Source organism: Calonectris borealis, chromosome 2, assembly GCF_964195595.1.
Source record: "Calonectris borealis chromosome 2, bCalBor7.hap1.2, whole genome shotgun sequence".
NCBI classification, from domain to species: Eukaryota; Metazoa; Chordata; class Aves; order Procellariiformes; family Procellariidae; genus Calonectris; species Calonectris borealis.
This window is the reverse complement of record NC_134313.1, coordinates 15,846,742-15,867,807: the sequence shown is the minus strand read 5'-3', so window position 1 is coordinate 15,867,807 and position 21,066 is coordinate 15,846,742. Positions and strand designations below refer to the sequence as shown.

General features: G+C 42.5%; 1 protein-coding gene across 1 annotated transcript in view; it reads right to left on the bottom strand.

Annotated features, from left to right (window-relative positions):
- Window positions 1-16,102: 16,102 nt before the first annotated feature.
- SAMD12 (sterile alpha motif domain containing 12) overlaps window positions 16,103-21,066 on the bottom strand; it is a 98,611-nt gene continuing 93,647 nt past the window's right edge. Inside the window, exons 5-6 of the mRNA XM_075144529.1 lie at window positions 16,667-16,738; window positions 16,103-16,215 (exon numbers count right to left, since the gene is read on the bottom strand). Of these exons, the coding sequence (XP_075000630.1) occupies window positions 16,103-16,215; window positions 16,667-16,738 (185 nt within the window). The remainder of the gene's footprint in view (window positions 16,216-16,666; window positions 16,739-21,066) is intronic.

Here is a 21,066-nt window from a genome sequence, read left to right as displayed (position 1 = left end):
ACTATAGGAAAGCAAAGGGATACAGCTGCTGAAGGGTGATGTGAAATTAAAGAGGGAATGAAACGTGTGATCTTATTTAATCACACCTGGTGCTTCAATTTTTCAATAACTGCACCCTGCTACACTGTGTCAAATCGGTTCTATAAAGAAAAAAATTATGGATGGAAAATTAATTAACTCTTTCATCCCTGCTGTTAATATGTTATACTAGTCAGGAACATCTTTAGCAGTGGCTGTTAAGAATTCTTTTTTCTCAGATGAAAGGTGCTCAGCACCTGGCTAAATGGAGCTCAGTGGATGATAGTGCTTCTGTGCCAGTGGGCGAGCATGTGCCCTCCACACTGACAGAAGCACAAGTCTTGAGCGTGTGTATAACGTATGATTATACAGAAGAAATCTTCCTGGTCAGAATCAACTTGAAGGATTGAAGTGCCACACTGGGACCAGTCGTTTCTATTTGTTTCCTTAGGTGGGTGGCACGTATGTGCAGAGAGACAGACAGAGGAAGCAGGACAGCCGGGGACAACAGAATGCAAAAGGGCAGAAAGCAGCTCTTCCCTTGCCTTGGACGCTCTGCTCAGCACAGATTTCCTGTAAGAAGAAAATTTATCCCAGCAATTACATGGTTTCTGTTTTCTTTTGGGCTTTCCTTTTTTGAAGATTTTTGTTTGTTTGTTTTAAGTCTTATTTTGCAGTTTGGGTTTATATTAAACATCAAACATAATTTGATTCTGCAGGCATTGTGTTGTGTGATTACTATGTCCCATTGGCTTGCCAGACACTGTTCCTCGGTGTGCCCTATGTACTAATAAATCACTTGTGGTAATAGACAGCAAGGTGCTCTATCTAATGTAAAAAATGGTAATTGTGGTCAAATGTTCCATTCTTCAGGGAAAAGGAAAAAAAAAATCCTTCTACATTATTTCACTCAGCAGCAGAAAATAAAAAGCCAAGGTATAATTAGCTTAACATAACCATCTTTATATTAAATTCATAGAGAAGAAAATCAAACATGAAAAATAACTAGCAGGTTCCCATTCTGGTCTCCTCATTGAATTAATGTCACCAGTACGGCACTGGATAAAGTAAGATATACAAGGCTACTGTCTGGATGAGCTGTGTGTTTGGAGAGCAGTTCATTTTTAGAGGGGAGAAATTTCTTTATGCAAGTGTTACCTATTTAAGTTATTAGGACAATATTATCTCGAGAGATGTCTAGTTTTTACAGTATGGATTCAGCCAATTTACTGAAAAACTAAGGCATTAAAGCAAATATCTCAGAACAGTTTTAAGAACATCTTAGTCTCTTCATCATTACTTGTATAACGCATACTCAAAGAGATTATCACACCAAGGAACATTTTTTTTTTAATAAATAAAAAGGCATTCTTGTTTTGCATTTTTAATTTGTGTTCCTTTGGTGGACTGAACCATAGATAGAACTGAAGTGGACTTCAAAAAGATCATCTAGTCTACCCCTCCACTTGAGGCAAAGACAAATATCCGCACAGGTGACTCTTACTTATTCCTCACACCTACAGCCCTCCTCTACTCTCATTCCCCCAAATAATCCACTCTAATATGCTTACGCTGAGTTTCTAATACCCAAACTAAACCTCCTTTTCCCTCTTACCTTTGGGTAGGTAGAGAGGGCATGGGTAAACACCATTGTGATTTTATATTACAAATCCTTTAATATACCTGAAAGACTGTGTCTCTCTCCAACTTTGTCCTTGCATCCTGGACCTAACTCTTTCAGTATTTCCTCACTGTTCTTTTCTAAATCTCTGCTCGCTCCTACAGCTCTCTTCTAGCTTTCTCCAGTTTGTCTATATTGTTTCACGGTGTGAAGCCGGCTCTGGACGCTATCCCAGCAGAGTGAGAGAGCCAACAGAAAAGAGTTACACGCAAGACTCCCACTTACACTAAAGTCTGCTCTCTTCCCCATTTTCTCCCCCAGCCGAATCCCAGTGCTGACTCATATTCAGCTTGTGATATCCCAACACCACATGCTCTCTCACAGTACTTACTCAGATATCCCTCATCTGCATACGTACACCTGTTTCCCTTTTCTCACTGCAGGCCTTCTTACTTATATTTGCTGAATTCCCATCTTGCTCATTTTAACCATTTCTGCATTTTATCAAGATCACTTTGGACTCTAAACCTACCCTCCACAATATCCAAAGCCTACTGGAGCTTACAGTCCTTCGCACACTGCACTCTCCAGTCCATCATCCAAGACACTAATGAGAACCATGAGCAGCACGCGACCTGGGGCAGAATCTAACAGCGCTGCACTTCAGGCTCCCTCCCCATCTGCCAAGCAAACAATAACTATTCCTTGAACACGGTACTTCAACTAGTCCTTCACCCACCTCACAGTAATTTCACCTAGATGATTTTTTCCGTTTACCTGTAAGAAGGCTACGTGGCTTTCTGCAATGCTGCCAAAAGCCTTACTAAAAACATACCTACCAATTCTATCTGCTACACCTCTTATTCCATTCGGAAAGGAAATTAGAGAGGTTTGACACATTTTTTTTCTTAACAACTCCACTATTTTTCTATCAGCTTATTATCCTCTAGGTGTTTACAAATTGATTAATAATTTTCTGGAGCATTTCACCATGTATCAAAGTTAAGCTGACAGGCTTCCTTGTTTTAGTGTTTAAGATTGCCCTTCCTCATCCTTCACAAGTTCTTAAAGATAAACGCTAAAGTTCAGGGGTGGTCTTACCTGACTCCCAGGTACTCAGGGCTCAGTTTCAAGAGACCCCGATGACTTGACTGCATCCAGCTTCCCTCCATATATTTCACCTCTGTCCCCCATTCCAGCTTGTGATCTTTTCCCTCTATTTAACTGTTACAAGCACCCCGTCATGATTAACCTGTTTGGGAAAAATGAATCCAAGAAACGCTAGTGTTCATCCTCCTCGCCCACAAAGTAACAGAACTCCAATTTCCTTCATCTTTCCCTTATTTCTGTAGTCCTGAAAAATCTGAATTTTAATAGCCCTTGTAGTTGTAACTCATTAAACTAGGTATTTGTGCTACTTTTGAAATTTTTCCCTTAGCAATGCATTCTCCTGTTCCCATCAGTTGTAGTATTCCTGATTTTCAAGTAACTGCAGAGGGCCTGAAGTACTTGTGATATTTTGTGTCTTCCTCCTTCAATGGGACAGTCTGCTGCCATGTCTGCAGTATCTTGTCTTCCAAAAAACTGTCAGTTCCCTTGAATTTTCTTTTCCCTCCCTTCCCAGCCCTTACCTATCTATTCCAAAGTTCAAAGAAACCAGCTCTTTTAAAGTCCTTTGACATCATTCAGCTGCTTTTACTCATTCCTTCCACTCCTTCGATCAGAAACTCTTTTATGATCATTTTCACTCACATTGCCTTCTGTCTTCAAATTCTCCACCACTTCCTTCTGATGACTCAGAATGAAGCATAAAGTAAATTTCCTTTGCCCTCAGAAACAAAAGTAACTCTCTTTAGATTTTAACTCTTATTAGATAGCCTAGACAAGATTCACTTGACCAAGGGTAGGCATCTATTCAGACTGCCACTCCAGAGAAGAGATCTGGATCTCCCAGAGTAAGATTCAACTTACATCATAGTAGATGCCAAAAGAACATCACATATAAAACATCTCTAATGGTTCCTATTTTTCCTAGAGTGACCCACAAACGGAAGCTCTGGCAATTAGCTCACACACTGGCATCTATCAATCACCTTGTAAAAAGTCCCTCTCCAGCTTTCTTGTAGGCCCCCTTCAGGTACTGGAAAGCTGCTATAAGGTCTCCCCAGAGCCTTCTCTTCTCCAGGCTGAACAACCCCAACTCTCTCAGCCTGTCTTCATAGGAGAGGTGCTCCAGCCCTCTGATCATCTTCGTGGCCCTCCTCTGGACTCACTCCAACAGGTCCATGTACTTCTTATGTTGGGGGCCCCAGAGCTGGAAGCAGTGCTCCAGGTGGGGTCTCACCAAAGCAGAGTAGAGGGGGAGAATCACTTCCCTCGACCTGCTGGCCATGCTTCTTTCGATGCAGCCCAGGGTACGGTTGGCTTTCTGGGCTGCAAGCGCACATTGCCGGCTCATGTTGAGCTTCTCATCAACCAACAGCCCCAAGTCCTTCTCCTTAGGGCTAGTCTCAATCCATTCTCCGCCCAGCCTGTATTTGTGCTTGGGGTTGCCCCGACCCGTGTGCAGGACCTTGCACTTGGCCTTGTTGAACTTCAGGAGGTTCGCACGGGCCCACCTCTCAAGCCTGTCAAGGCCCCTCTGGATGCATCCCTTCCCTCCAGCGTGTCGACCGCACCACACAGCTTGGTGTCGTTAGCAAACTTGCTGAGGGTGCACTCAATCCCACTGTCCATGTCGCCGACAAAGATGTTAAATAGCGCCAGTCCCAATGCAGACCCCTGAGGAATGCCACTCATCCCTGGTCTCCACTTGGACATTGACCACAACTCTTTGAGTGTGATCGATCATCCAGCCAATTCCTTACCCACCGAGTGGTCCATCTGTCAAATCCATGTCTCTCCAATTTAGAGACAAGGATGTCATGTGGGACAGTGTCAAATGCTTTGCACAAGTCCAGGTAAATGACGTCAGTTGCTCTTCCCTTATCCACCAACGCTGTAAACCCATCATAGAAGGCCACCAAATTTGTCAGGCACGATTTGCCTTTAGTGAAGCCATCTTCGCTGTCACCAGTCACCTCCTTATTTTCCATGTGCCTTAGCATAGTTTCCAGGAGGATCTGCTCCGTGATCTTGCCAGGCACAGAGACTGACTGGCCTGTAGTTCCCTGGCTCTTCCTTTTTTCCTTTTTTAAAAATGGGGGTTATGTTTCCCCTTTTCCAGTGGGAACTTCACCGGACTGCCACAGCTTCTCAAATATGATGGATAGTGGTTTAGCAACTTTATCCGCCAGTTCTCTCAGGACCCGTGGATGCATCTCATCAGGTCCCATGGAGGTTCACAAGGCTAAGTGCCAGGTCCTGCACTTGGGTCACAACAACCCCAGGCAACGCTACAGGCTTGGGGAAGAGTGGCTGGAAAGCTGCCCAGAGGAAAAGGACCTGGGGGTCTTGGCCGACAGCCGGCTGAACATGAGCCGGCAGTGTGCTCAGGTGGCCAAGAAGGCCAATGGCATCCTGGCCTGTATCAGAAATAGTGTGGCCAGCAGGAGCAGGGAGGTGATCGTGCCCCTGTACTCGGCACTGGTGAGGCCGCACCTCGAATACTGTGTTCAGTTTTGGGCCCCTCACTACAAGAAGGACATGGAGGTGCTGGAGTGTGTCCAGAGAAGGGCAACGAAACTGGTGAAGGGCCTGGAGCACAAGTCTTATGAGGAGCAGCTGAGGGAGCTGGGACTGTTTAGTCTGGAGACGAGGAGGCTGAGGGGAGACCTCATCGCGCTCTACAACCACCTGAAAGGAGGTTGTAGTGAGGTGGGTGTTGGTCTCTTCTCCCACGTAACTAGCGATAGGACAAGAGGAAATGGCCTCAAGTTGCGCCAGGGGAGGTTTAGATTGGATATTAGGAAAAATTTCTTCACTGAAAGGGTTGTCAAGCATTGGAACAGGCTGCTTAGGGAAGTGGTTGAGTCACCATCCCTGGAGGTATTGAAAAGACGTGTAGATGTGGTGCTTAGGGACATGGTTTAGTGGTGGACTTGGCAGTGCTAGATTAACGGTTGGACTTGATGATTTTAAAGGTCTTTTCCAACCTAAACGATTCTATGATTCTATGACTTGTGCACCTTCAGGTTCCTTACATGGTCTCGAACCTGATCTTCTCCTACAGTGGGCAGTGCTTCATTCTCCCGGTCCCTGCCTTTGCCTTCTGCGGCTTGGGCGGTGAGGCTTGAGCACTTGCTGGTGAAGACTGAGGCAAAAAAGTCATTGAGTACCTCAGCCTTCTCCATATCCCAGGTAAGCAGGTTTCCCGTCTCCTTCTGGAGAGGGCCCACATTTCCTTAGTTTTCCTTTTATCACCAACATACCTATTGAAGCTTTTCTTGTTGCCCTTGATGTCCCTGGCCAGATTTAATTCTATCAGGGCTTTAGCTTTCCTAACCTGAGCCCTGGCTGCTCAGACAATTTCTCTGTATTCCTCCAGGCTACCTGTCCTTGCTTCCACCCTCTGTAGGCTTCCTTTTTGTGTTTGAGTGTGTCTAGGAGCTCCCTGTTCACCCATGCAGGCCTCCTGGCGTTTTTGCCCGACTTCCTCTTTGTTGGGAAGCATCATTCTTGAGCTTGGAGGAGGTGATCCTTGAATATTAACCAGCTTTCTTGGGCCCCTCTTCCCTCCAGGGCTTTGTCCCATGGTACTCTATCAAGCAGATCCCTGAAGAGGCCAAAGTTTGCTCTCCTGAAGTCCAGGGTAGTGAGCTTGCTGTGCACCCTCCTTGCTGCCCTAAGGATCTCAAACACCACCATTTCATGGTCACTCAGCCAAGGTTGCCCTTGAGGTTCACATTCCTCACCAGCCCCTCCTTGTTGGTGAGAACAAGGTCTAGCATAGCAACTCTCCTCGTTGGCTCCTCTACCACTTGGAGAAGGAAGCTATCATCAATGCATTCTAGGAACCTCCTGGATTGCCTATGCCCTGCTGTGTTGTCCCTCCAACAGATATCGGGGTGGTTGAAGTCCCCCATGAGGACAAGGGCTTGTGAACATGAGGCTGCTCCTTTTTGTCTATAAGAGGGCCTCATCCGCTTGGTTTCCCTGGTTGGGTGGCCTGTAGCAGACCCCCACTACAATGTCACCTGTCCCTGCCCTCCCTTTAATCCTGACCCATAAGCCCTCGGTCGGCTCCCCATCCACCCCCAGGCAGAGCTCCACGCACTCCATAAATACAGTATTTCTTTTTTTCAGTTAACACAACCTACACATATTTATTTCTATAATTACCATTCTTATACACAACTCTTGATTGATTTTAGAATAGAATAGACTAGAATAGACTATTTCAATTGGAAGGGACCTACAACCATGATCTAGTCCAACTGCCTTACCAATTCAGGGCTGACCAAGTTAAAGCATGTTATTAAGGGCATTATCCAAATGCCTCTCAAACACTGACAGGCTTTGGGTATCGACCACCTCTCTAGGAAGCCTGTTCCAGTGTTCGACCGCCCTCTCGCTAAAGAAATGCTTCCTAATGTCCAGTCTGAACCTCCCCTGGTGCAGCTTTGAACCATTCCCACGCGTCCTGTCACTGGATACCAGGGAGAAGAGATCAGCACCTCCCTCGCTGCTTCCCCTCCTCAGGAAGCTGTAGGTCGCCCCTCAGCCTCCTCTTCTCCAAACTAGACAAGCCCAGCCTTAGCCGCTCCTCACAGGACGTGCCTTCCAGCCCTTTCACCAGCTTTGTCGCCCTCCTCTGGACACATTCAAGGACCTTCACATCCTTCTTAAATGGTGGGGCCCAGAACTGCACACAGCATTCAAGGTGAGGCTGCACCAACGCTGAATACAGCAGGATAGTCACCTCTTTTGACCAGCTGGTTATGCTGTGTTTGATGCACCCCAGGATGCGCGTTGCCCTCTTGGCTGCCAGGGCACACTGCTGACTCACATTGAGCCTGCTGTTGACCAGCACCCCCAGATCCCTTTCTGCAGGGCTGCTCTCCAGCCACTCCTCTCCCAATTTATACTTGTGCCCAGCATTACTCCATCCTAGGTGCAGAATCCAGCATTTGGACTTGTTAAATTTCATCCCATTAATCATAGCCCAATGCTCCAATCAATCTAGATCCCTCTGCAAGGCCTCTTGTCCCTCAAGAAAGTCAACAGCACCTCCCACTTTGGTATCATCAGCAAACTTGCTAATGGTGCATTCAAATCCTGCACCCAGATCGTTGATAAATATATCAAACAGGACTAGCCCTAAAATTGAACCCTGAGGAACACTGCTGGTGACCAGTTGCCAGCCAGATGTAGCCCCATTCACTACAACCCTTTGAGCCCTGCCCTACAGCCAGTTCTTCACCCAGTGCACCATGAACCTGCTCATCCCACAGTTAGACAACTTGTCCAGAAGGATGCTGTGAGGGATTTTCATTCCTTACATTCTCATTATACTTGGGAATAAGTAATGATAGGTTTTTTTGACTAGGGTTGACTAGAGCTTTTTTCTTTGGGATTCATGTTAAGTTCTAGTTGTAAAATAGATCGTAGTGTGTAAAAGTGAAATGCACTAAAAATGTTGAAGAACAGTATTTTCCAAATAAGCTACATAATCAAGGCAGAAATAATCTTATCATTATACGTTTTAAGTGATCAGTCTCATTAAGCAAGGAAGCATTACCTTCACTTGATGAACTGAATGTCTTAGTTCTGGTTACCAAATTTCTCAAGATCTCAGAACTGGAAGATCTTATTCTCTACTGCACAAATTTTGTTTATAGATTAAAAGAGGAAAACGAGCTTTTCAGCTTTTTTTCCTCCCAAGTGGTTTGTTACTTTTGAATGAACTAGTCACTGAATTGAAATAGCTGAACAAACATGAAAAAGATATTATCTCTGCACCTGCAGAAGTCAAAAAAGAGTTTAGCTCTTCAACAACAGGTGTTTAACCAATGACTTTCACCAATTCTGTGGTCTGACTTCCTTTGCATTTCAGCAGCAAATACTCAATGCTATACATTGAAAAATATGAATGTAAATAATTACAAGAACCTGTAAGATCTAACTTTACTCTGCTGTCTGAAGTTCAAATAAATCCAATGTACTTTTCTTTTAAAAAGTAAATATGTAGCACAGTTTTAATTTAAAATCACATTAAATATTTCATACCCACTTTGCACTGCACAGTTTGCAACTGTTGGAAATACCACAGTATGTTAACACAATTTTTAGTTCTTTGATTTTTTTAGAGGAAGAAAAAAAAAAACATGACAGAGACCTTGCTGTGAAAAAAGATGCAGAAGCACTTGCTGCCTCATCCCCCACAGAATCCAAGTGTGTGCTGGGGGGAAGAAACAGGAATGGGGTAGATGTGAATAAAATCAGCTTTTGATATTCAGAACTGTGTTGCAATAACTTTTGAGCAAACATGTTGCTGACTTCAAAAAGCTTTTATTTCATGCTTTTGCAATTGTAACACAGGTTTTAAAATCTCAAGCTATTCAAGCTGTAACATATACAAAATCTTGCTTCACTACTGTCAGTATGGTTCAACCTGGCCTCTTCGCATTGAGTTTGACATTTTTCCTATCATCTCAGACACAGCTCTGAACCAAAAAGCTGAAGATGCCAAACAATGCTTTTAAAGCTCACAAGATCGGTTTGCACTCATAACAGTTTATTTGTCTCTGTCTTCCCTTAATTTTAAATGAGAATACCTCCCCATTTATACACAGGCTAAGATGGACAATAAAGAGAATAGTTCTAAATAGGAACTAGAGATGCTAAAACCCACACAACTGAGCATGGATGAATTTTATTTTCTGTTTGGCACATCTGCCAAGCACCTAGATCTGACGTGCTGATAGAACAAGACAGCTTAAGGCAATCAACATGTGAGATCCATCTGTTTTTCAGGACATCGAGAAGAAAAGGAATTGCTCCCTGTGGTATTCTGTACACTTGAGACCATTGTGGAGAGGTTTCCCTCTGCTGTTGACAGCAATTCAGCTCTACCAGCCTAAGCCAGTGGGTTTCCAACCCTGTTTTCTGGGTTCCACCTGGGCACGATGTGAACCCTTGGCTTCCTCCCTTCTCTCCACAGTCTGAGAATTGGTGGCTGGGACAGGGATGCAACTATATTGGAAAGGCTTTGGCAAGGTCAGGAAACAAAGCACAGAAAGCAAGAGAGAAGCCCATCCTGAGTCCACCTAACCCGGGATCCTGGCTCCCGCAGCTGCCGCAGGCTCCCTGCTCTGCATCTCGGATCACGTTCACACCCATTATGTCCTCCACTACTTTGTTAGTGCTACAGTATCCCCTCTCATACTATTCCCCTGCTACATCCAGAAACTCCCACTGTGAATATCCCGATCAGGATGGCCTTCATACCCCTCACAACACAAGTCAGTGGTCTAAGCGACTGAGGGGAACCCTGAATGGACAACAGCTGCTCTGGTATTTGCTACTCGTTTATCCGGCTCCCCAAAGCGCGGCTGCAGCCAACGTTGAACTACAACGCTAGCAGCTACCAAAGGCCAACAACTGTATGGCTCCAAATACCAACTGGAGCAGAACAAGCACAGAAACAGGTGACAGGGCTGTGGTGTTCATGACAGAAATCATCTCCCAGCTGTGTTTTAACAAAAAACACGTTTGAGCCACCTGCAGCCACATTCAAGGACTCCAGCAGCCATTCAGGGGACGTGCTATTTTCTCACAGGAAGATAGAATTAAAGTTTTTTTACAGGATATATACAACCCACTGATATTGGGCTGGCTATAGATCTTTAACTCAAGTAACACCCGCCCATTTCTCGCTTTTGACTGGCATGAGAAAAGAGGGAAGGAGGTCCCCAGCTTAAACAAACACAGGAGACCCAGATAAAAAGCACAAAGCTCAGCTGATTTCTGGAGTGAGCAGCCCCCAGTTTTGGCCACATGAAGGCAGGAAACAAGTATGCAAAAGCTCCTTTGTACCATATACTGGTCACATACCCATATTATCCAGCCCACCTGACAAGCAAACATCGAAGAAGACAGAGCTCAGTGGAAAAGATCATGCTTTGCTCAGCCCTGTCAGATTAGCCCCAATTTTGAGAGGTCTTTAACCTTGTTTCAACTTCCCCCTAAATGTTCAAAGTTAACATTGAGCCATCAGCGTTGAATCCAGGCTGTAACAGTTCTGCTGAGAATGACTTGCTTTAGCTCAAAACCACACTGATTCTAACTCTGAAGCAAGACGTCCAAACATCTTGTCCTCTGATATGCAGGCCTCCACATGCAGGTCACACAAGAGAGTAGGGCATAAATGTTATGCGAGAGGGTGGAAAGGGACGATGGAGCTGGGGGGTGCCCTTTCCAGGAACAGCAGCCTCTGCCATGCAGTGCCAGATGGAGCTGGTCTGCAGATCACAGGTGTGCATGTGTGGATGTGGCACTCGGATGGGCAGGTGAATATGCATACATCAGCTTTGCCCTTCCGCTTATCATGCAGCATGTACATAAACAAACAGCCAGCAAGGTGGGTCACAGAATGTATATGGGCTCTGGTGAAGCCCTGCAGAAAAAGGGGACGGAGGTGAGGGGCAAATCGTAGAAGTCTCGCAATGCATGAGACAGGACAAAGCTGGGTCAGACCCATACTGTCTCATTCTTGCTAAGCACCAGAGGTGAAGGATTAAGCGTATCACCCACCGTAGTTCAAGAAAGTCATGCATATTATCAGTTACTTAAAAAGGCTGGAAAAAAATTGTGAAGGAACAAAACAAGCAATCAGAGCTGAGGGTCTGATTACTGAAACCCAGAAATATCCTTTTGGAAAGCTAGCCTTATTTGCTGCAAATCAGTTTCGGCAGTCAATTTGAAGCTATCACACCAGCATGCTGTTATATGTAAGTTAATAAGCACTTACTATTGATGGTTTCTGCAGTGGCTGTTTAATTTTTAATCATATCCTTAATTTACTGTTTACATTTTTATCCAATTAGAGTGTGTGCATGTGTGTGCATCTGTGTGACGAAGAGAACATGGAAAACTGTGTTTATTCGGAAGTACAATGCTTTGCTTTCTAAATGAGGAGATACATGTGTCTCCTGCTTGAAATTTTTTCACACAGCCCTCTTATTTTTCAGGAGAATGCCATCTCAGGCTGCTGCGTTATGTTGCACCATTCTGCTGTTAGAAATGGGCACCACTGACCTCTCTCTGCAATGCTGTACTTGGAGTCTGGAATTGAATGTCATTAAAATATCCAGGGCTAAGAAATGGGCAGTTTTACCGGTCCTTTCCTGAACAGAAATCCCAGCATCCCTTTTCATCTGTAGATCAGACATTTAGGTAACACCCTGGGACACCCTCATCCTCCTCATCCCCATTTCAACCTTTCATTAGATTCCTATAGTCATAAAAACTAGATGCACTGCAGGGATGGAAGATGGATCATTTATTTTTAAGCACTGACAATTTTTCATGGCGATCAACGATAAAGTTCTCAACTACAGAGGAAGAGTAAATAAACTGAAGAGCTTCAAAGAGAGCTGGGTGATGATGGAAGGATAGAGATTAGAATATCTCTGAGTCCAAGAAATGAGCTAATCACAAATAAAATAATACTACATTCCTATTACTACCTGACATGCTGGTTGGTGTAATGCCAGTGATTAAAAAAAAATCAAAAGAGGGAAGCCAGAAATGCACTCAGCAGAGGCATAATGTGGTTGATACGGATCCTGGCAGAGCTCTCAGGAGGTGATCTGACGCCCAGCGCAACTCCCTGTGCCTGCGCCCTCCACATTGAGACTGCCTCCGGTCACAGGCTCAGCTGTACAGCAAATTAGGACAGGCAGTAACAGGACTGCACGCTCCTCAGAGACTGCTCTCACTGCCAGCAGGCAGAGGCTGAAGGGAAAAGGCAGGACCCTTTGTTTCCCCCACAGGGCATCTACTTCGAGGAGAGATGACGGCAGGTACCTGAAGAGCTCCACAGCAAAGACTTAAATGAGGTGCCTGATCAGGACTCGCAGCCTCCTCTTGCCGTGTTCATGGCTCGGCACCTGGATACTCACATCCCACTGCAGCTGTATTCCCTGCATCCTTGAGAGCTATGCTGAAAAACCCAGACTGGCATCTACTTTATTTTGCTCTCAGGAAGAAAAAAAAAGATGCCATTCTATCCCTCCGCAAATACACCACCTCCAATAATAAACATCTAAAAACATCTAAAAGTTCCCATAAAAGGAAGAAACTAAAGAGCTATGGCTACAGATGTCTTAACAGTGGCAGAACAGGTTGGATTAATGTGCTGAGGTAAAAAACTAACAAATAGAGAGGAGTAAACTGCTGTTAAACGCTACAGGTTACAGCACTCTTTTTCAGAAGCCCATTGCACTCTGTAGCCAAAGCACTGGGCAGTTATGTGCACCTTCACGCAGGAACCGTTCCTAAAAACACCCGCTCCGGGGAATGTTTCTGCTGAGTACGCACAGCCCTGCACTCCAGGAACTGGACTCCTGTGTTTAAAACAAAAGCCGTCTGCATCAGCCAGGCAGCTCAAAAAGGCAGCTTCAGTTCTTGTTTTCTTCTTTACCCCCGGGGAGCAGGAACTTGCAGCAAGGAAGGAGGGGACTGTGTAATAAAAGGGAGACAGGAAGGTCTCCAGTAGGCTCTAAGTCCTAAAGATAGCAATCAAACTAGCACGAAGGGAAGGAGGAAACCACCCTCCCACATAAGAGGAAACCCCAAAATAAAACCTTTTGGCAGATGGTAAAAGGCTTTAGCATTCAATAAAACAAATGAACTGCATGAGAATGCAAGAGACCTTTAAGGGAGACACAGAAACCAAACAAAAGACATATGAAGAAGCTTGGTTTTCCAGTCACTCTTCTGCATTTCAGTCACTCTTGGTTTTTCTGTGTTATTATTTCAAGCCATTTTTGGATAGGTTTTACCAGCTTTTCTATTTAATTGAAACTATGCAGTTCATGGTTTTCAAGAGACTTACACCTTCATTGCCTGTACTAATTAATTATATGAAACGGAAGAAGTCTTCAGTAAGTTTTCTGAATTATAAAGCAAAATTCATTACCCAATGAGCATTTCATCTGGGGCTCTCAGCCTGGTCCTGGCCTTCCTGTGTAAGACTGGACCCAGCTCAACAGAGGCAACAAAAGCCATAATAATAATAATAATAATAATAACAACAACAACAATAATAATATTATATATAAATAATATATTATTTTTGAATCATATAACAGTTTGGGTTGGAAGGGACCTTTAAAGGTCATCTAGTCCAACCTCCCTGCCATGGGCAGGGACATCTTCAACTAGATCAGGTTGCTCAGAGCCCCGTCCAACCTGATCTTGAATGTTTCCAGATATGAGGCATCTACCACCTCTCTGGGCAACCTGTGCCAGTGTTTCACCCCCTCATTGTAAAAAATTTCTTCCTTCTATCTAATCTAAATCTACCCTCTTTTAGTTTAAAACCATTCCCCCTTGTCCTGTCGCAACAGGCCCTGCTAAAAGGTCTGTCCCTACCTTTCTTATAAGACCCCTTTAAGCATTGAAAGGCTGCAACAAGGTCTCCCCGAAGCCTTCTCTTCTGCAGGCTGAACAACGCCAACTCTCTCAGCCTTTCTTCATAGGAGAGGCATTCCACCCCCCTGATCATTTTCCTGGACCCGCTCCAACAGGTCCATGTCTTTCTGTGCTGAGGACGCCAGAGCTGGACACAGTACTGCAGGTGGGGTCTCACCAGAGCAGAGTAGAGGGGCAGAATCACCTCCCTCGACTTGCTGGCCACGCTTCTTTTGATGCAGCCCAGGATACAGTTGGCCTTCTGGGCTGCGAGCGCACATTGCCGGCTCATGTCCAACCATAATAGTTTAATGTGTGTATCAGGCTCAACCACATCCAGATTAAAGGAAGAACTCAGAGGACTAGGATTTGTCTAACTGCAGTTACTAAAGCACTCATGTCTAAGAAAAATTGCCAAAGCACAGGTAAGTTATAAACCTATCCCAAGACAAATATAAAATGAGTCCTTGTCTGCTTCAGACTAAAGGACCGTTTAAATTACAAGTAAGAAAATAACCCCAAAACCTCTTAACCCAGAACTTGTAACTCATTAATTTTAGCCTTTTTGATTGGTGCTTTAATTCTACTAGCAGTGAGCAGTAGGTAGCTCGGTTAAAAAAATGTTCGTAGAAAGTAATAGAACATGAAAGACAATGCTATCAATTGAAGCAAAAAAAAAGCAATTTAAGGGCATAGCATAACCAAATTTTGCTAACAGGTAAGGTAAAGACAATAAAATTAATATATTAAGGCAACGGAAGATTGGTGGCAAATTAAAAGTGGGTAACGTCACTTGTTATATGCTTCATGCTGAGAAGCAAAAAATGGGAAAAGCTACTGCCTACTTTTCCTCTATTTAATTTTAGCTATCCCAAATTAGATGGCGAGTCCTCCAGCTGACAGAGGCAGAAACCTCCAGAGTGCAATGCATTGCACCTATCATGGACATCTGTTTTAGAAGGGCACAGATCATTTCTGGAGGTGGCTGTCGTTTGTCATTGATTATTTGAGGAATGTGAGCAATGAGTTCAACCAGACACCTTTTAGCTGTCTAACGTCAGGTGTGACAAAGACACTTCAAACTGCTCAAGCTAAAAGGCAGTATACGTGTTTTTATCTTTGATTATACCATTTTAGCAAAGAACATGAATAAAAAGAGTAAGACAAAAGCAACTTTTGTGGGTTTCATTTTCAACAGTGATGATGAAATTAGGATTGCAAATAACATAGGAGTGCACATCATCAAAAGAGATTTTGAGACCAAGTGAAAAATAGACTTTATATAGTTAAGAAAAAAGTTCTAAAGAGAATAAAATATCAAAATTGTATTCTTGATACAATAAAATCAGCAAGGGATCATATTTTTCAATTTTAGAAAGACCGATGTTGGGTTAGAGAACAGAACACTTATGTTTCTGTATTTGTAGTTTTAATTAAGGTTCTAAAAAGATCTATGGATTTGATCCAAAGGTCACCAAAGTCATTGGTACCCTTCACTGATTTGAATGGGCTTTATAGTCTCATGCTGTAGAGGAAAAATGGGGTTGATCCTGTTCTCATTTTAACTAGTTTCACATTTCGCTGAAATCAATGGAGCATTACTCCTTCATTTGCCCTCACAAAACCAAGAGCAAAGTTGAGGTCTCAGATTTTCAAAGGTAGACAATTGGGATAAACCCAACCCATAGCTGGTGGTAGACATAAATTTACATTCTTCTTAGTAGAGTAGCTACTCTTGCTATTTTCTCACTGTGCTAGAATTGATACAGAATGTATGCATGAAGAGTATGGATCAAGTTTTAATTCAGCTAAAGACTTTCCCAAAGACTCTAGCTAAATTAATTATAAGCAGCAGAAACTTAAAGAAGACATTAGTGTTAGGTGCTCCTAATTCCTAGAGACATCCTTGATAAAAGGATTCCTCTCTTCTGCTCCCAGCATCTGTTTACATTCCTCAACTAAATACTCTGGGTTCTGATCATCTAGATCGAGAGAAAACACTGAAGAAATCAGTAAAACATATATTCTTATACCAGAATTATCACGTGATCTGCTAAGCCGTGTAGAAGTACAGTGAAATTCCCATAGTGACATTCCCATTACTAGATGGAACCAAAGAGATCTCAAGAATAGCAGTAACGGTATAATAAATGAAAACATGAGTTGCTGACAAAGCAATGGTCACACATTCTAGTGCTTGTCACAGCAGCTGATATTTAAGAAGGGAGAAAGAAAATTTATTAACAAACAATTCTAGCAAGCAAATATCAGTAAACAATAATAATTCACTCAGAAAGACCTTATTAGGATAGAAGAAAATAAAACACCATTTTCATGATGATAGCTGAAAGAAACTCTACACCTAAAGGAAACATTTCTAGAAAAAGACAAATAAAGCTCATAGATGTCTCATTTTATGAAGATACATCCCAGCAAAAAGACATTCATTACCTTGATGGGCTGTAAGGACTGGCTGCTTTTCTATGACCCTCAAAAAACCATGCTCCAGGTTTAAGTAGAGATCTACAAAAGTCAACAATATCAGTGGTTAGTGTCACAGTCAACAGCTGTAACAGAATGGATGGCACCCGCACTGCTGGACACATTAAAGCAATTCCTGAGTCTAGAGAAAGACGCATTCAGAAACTACACAGGTGACAACTAATTTGTCAGTGGAGCTTTGGAGGTAGGACTATTCCTCCCTTCCTCTTTCCTGTCCCTTTCATCTGAAATATAGTTTGTTTGCTTCAAAGTCTTTAAAGTTTGGACCCAGAATTATAACTGCTGTGACACCATGGGAGTGATCAGCGTAGGAAATTTTCAAAGGTCTATCTGCATCCTTAATTGCCTGACACTTTTAAAAGCCGGTCCATTGTCTAAGACAATGCTGATCGCTCCTTCCAGCATCCAAGATTCTTTAAATACGGCTGGACCATCTTGGCACCTTATGACAGAAAATCACAAGGAACGGCTGAAAAGTGTTTCACATACCTACAGTATCTGGAACAAGATAAAGAAATTCCTCACCAGACAACTGTAGTCTAATCAGCCCTTTAAACACTCAGGGTAAAGGACAATCAACAAAAGAAAACTAGAGCAGGAGATACTAATCTTTTGGCCCAACTTTAACAACAATCCTCAATTACTCAGGAGTTCTTAAAGGAATGAAAGACAAAAAGAAATAGAGTAAGAAAGAAGGCTTTCCTCTTTATTTCTTGAGAAGACTGGAATGACCTAACACGTTAAAGGAAGAAGGAAATATGATTACCATTCCGTCTCCATGTCTACTTCCAACATATGCTGAAGAGAAAAGAAAACAAAAACCATACAGCTTAGAGAACTTTGGAGAGTGAGTTTTAACAACAGCAGCTTTGCATTACTGCTCCCTGAACAAAGGCATAATGAGTAAGTAAGTACTCCCTCTTTTTGCCATGCAAGACCTTTTTTTCTTTCAGGTCTTTCTCTCAAAACCCAGCTCGTGAAAGTCCTACACAACAGTGCTCTCTCAACACAACAAACAAGAACTTAACTTCAGAGTCTGTCGGCTGACGTTATTGACAGTGAGCCTCCCAACTGGTCTCAGTAAAGAACATGGCAAAATCACTTGTTTCAAGGCCCAGGTGTTGGAGTTGCTTCAACTCCATCTCACATCATCAAATGCCAGCTGATGGCAGCTGGGTGTCCCAGATGAACTGACTGGTAAGATTTGAATCCTATTTCTAGTGGAGAGGACTCAAAACTCTAAGACCATGTCAATGTATTTGCCTTCAGACTGCTCTCAGGCTTGAAGGGGAACATTGACATGCCTTTTTGTTCACATGCAGAAGTCTCTAACTTGCTTATCCTGACAGTTCCTGAGGATGAGCTCTGGCCATCTTGTATAGCTGAATGAATATGCCAGATCAGAGTCCTGACATTTTATACCAGGCTGTCTGGATATAAAATGATGTATGTGCGCGTTCCTGAGTCTGGCTATTTTCTAATCAGGTTGTCTTCAGGTGGAAGACATTGTACAAGCCAAATGTATGTAAACCAACTACTTTTCCAACTACCTGGATGAGCTTAACTGAGAATAAGCTCTAGGATGTGGATGAAGCCTTAGTGTGGTTGAAGAGCTTCAGAACTGTGTGGTATTGCCATGTACACACTGCCTAAAACTCAACCCGTCACTCTTACACTGAGAAAAACAGTCAAAGACTGACTCAATGCCCTTACAGGTGATACCTTTGGCAAAAGACTGAGGTTCTTATGCAGCTACTCACTGCAGATTTTCTCAATACATCCTTTCTTTGTACAGGTAACTTTTAATGTCAGGTGACTGGGAGGTATTTTTAGTGATAAAAACTTGGAAGGTAACACTGCGCATAACAGTATATATTTAAATGTTAGGATCACACAATACAGCTGTAGCTGAAATGCAAACAGAAAAATAGATTTATTTAAAAAACAACAATTCCCTGCCACATTTCCATTCACATTCATGTTGCAAATCAAGGCTGCTGTATTTATGCTGTCACCTACTGGAATTAGCCCTTAAATAAAAAAACTACAGATGCTTTATAAGTACTTCAGCTGCATAAAGGAAAATCAAGTATCTTTTGAAAACTGTTCAGAATTTTGTTAGAATTCAGAACTCCTTAACGTCAAGGACCACAAGATCATTGTTAATACACTTTAATTTATTATTTTATAGGGAATCAATTTCAATTAAAATCCATTCAAATAGTGACTAGAAAAATTCTATAATATTGATCTTAAGGGGGAACCAGCATAGTTAAAATTATTAATCATACTTGAGTATGTCATAGAACACTGGGGTAGTACCTGTGCTTTATGATCATGTCAAATAAAGAGTTTTAAAAACCCCACCCTTTCCTTTGTGGAAGATGCCAGAGATCTGCATACTGCTTAGTAATAAAGAAACAGTTCATAACACTGGCTGACTGCCTATAAGTAAATGAAGGTGCTCTGTCATATGAAGCATAAAAGCCATTAAGAGTAAACTTTTATTTGAATAGAACCACATCTATTTTAAAAATTATATTACAGAAAGGCTTTTAAAGAATGTGAACGAAAAAGAGAAGCTTTTAAATAAAACACGTTCTTTTTACGCAACTTAGAAAAGCAACTTTACAAAGGCATAAAAAGGAGAGGGTTTTTCTCCTGCCTCCCTTGAATCTTTCCAATAATTATAAATCTTTATTGCACAGGCCATAAATGCTAGTAACAACAGGAAGAAAAATGCTTTTGAACTATTTGGCAACATTCACCTTCAGGGTTTCAAACCAGCAAAACGTTATTTTATATTTTCAAAAAAGCTTTAAGTGACATTCATGTTTGTTAAAAGTGACAATATGGTGGAACACTTTTCTAACAGAACACATTCATACAGGCGTCAGCAACATCAGTTTCATAAAATCAGAAAGATGGTGTTACCAAAATTCATGTGAGTGAAGAGGGCAATTCATCCAGCTTTCAGACCAACTTTTTCCAGCATAGGAGTTTACATCTAGGCATAGCGAGTGGGAATTGATCTCACCTAAGTTTAGTCGTCTACCATGTAGACAAATACATTTGGCAGTCATCCTGAGCTTCTATAATAATCAATGGAGAGCAACAGCCACAATTCATGTGATGTGTCTGAGGTGTCACTGGTGTACCTGAAATACAGAGGATGTGTAGCTACTACTGCGCGCACACAATAGTAGGATTGCTTAGAGTCTCTGTGGAAGGCAAAAAATACATACCCAACTGAAGGCACGCCAAGTTAGGCTTTGGCGCTTTCGGCACCACTGAGGCTGCCAGTGACTATATTTTAGTTTGTAAAAAAACTTGTTGTGAACAACTTGTTTCATGACAAAGTGAGACAGACATCCAATGGATACTAAAAGAATTAGGCAGGGAAGTACTTGTCCTAATGCAGCAATTCTGGATGCTGGGGAGCCCAAGGGGATAGGACCACAGAGAGGGGCCAGGGTTCTGGGTTCTGCCTAAACAGCATCTGCCACTATCAGAGGCAGAGTATAGGGCAGAGAGATACTGGATCTGGCCAAGAACGGCATTTCCTCTTATTTTCAACGCTATCCACTCAGTTTGACCATAAAGATGTTAGTTGATGAAGGCAGAGAGGTTTTGAACCAGAAGCCCGGCAGTGAAAATTTCTATGTGCTTTCTAAGGGATCAGAAGTATAGTTAGGGCTCCGATTTTCTCAATTCTTTTATAAAACAACTATCAATCCTAATTTTATTTTATGTCTGATTTCTGGAAAAATCTCATTAGAAATGATAAATACATTACATTGTAAATGGCACCATCTTACAATATGTAGACTTGATTTATTTAAACTCTGTGTGAAAGACTGTACCTATTCCCGGAATCCCTTTTACCAGCCTGTTCTTTTTGGCTGGGTGAAAACAAGTGATTTCTACTGGCACTGATCACAAACAGCTGTTGCTAAATCACAGCCTCTGACTGCTCAAAACTTTCCTTTTTAGTTGAAAGTCTTTCATGACTAGTTGCAGCACAACAGCAATATTTTAATTTTTTTTTTAAACCTTGAGGAAATTGTTTTTTCTCTTTCCAATTTACACATGAGTGGGGAAATACGTACATATATATGTGTGTGTGTGTGTGTGTACATATGTATGTAATATCTATTCATCAAACATGTAAGAGTTTTGGGTATGCATTAGCTCAGAAGGACTAAACTTTCCAGACCAAATTTTCCAGTAGACTGACTTCTGAGAAATTTGAAAAGCAGGAATGAAAAAAAACCAACCTTAATAAAATAATAAGAAAACCAGACAACTGCAATCATGTCCTTGCAATCATACAAAACAGCTAATACTAC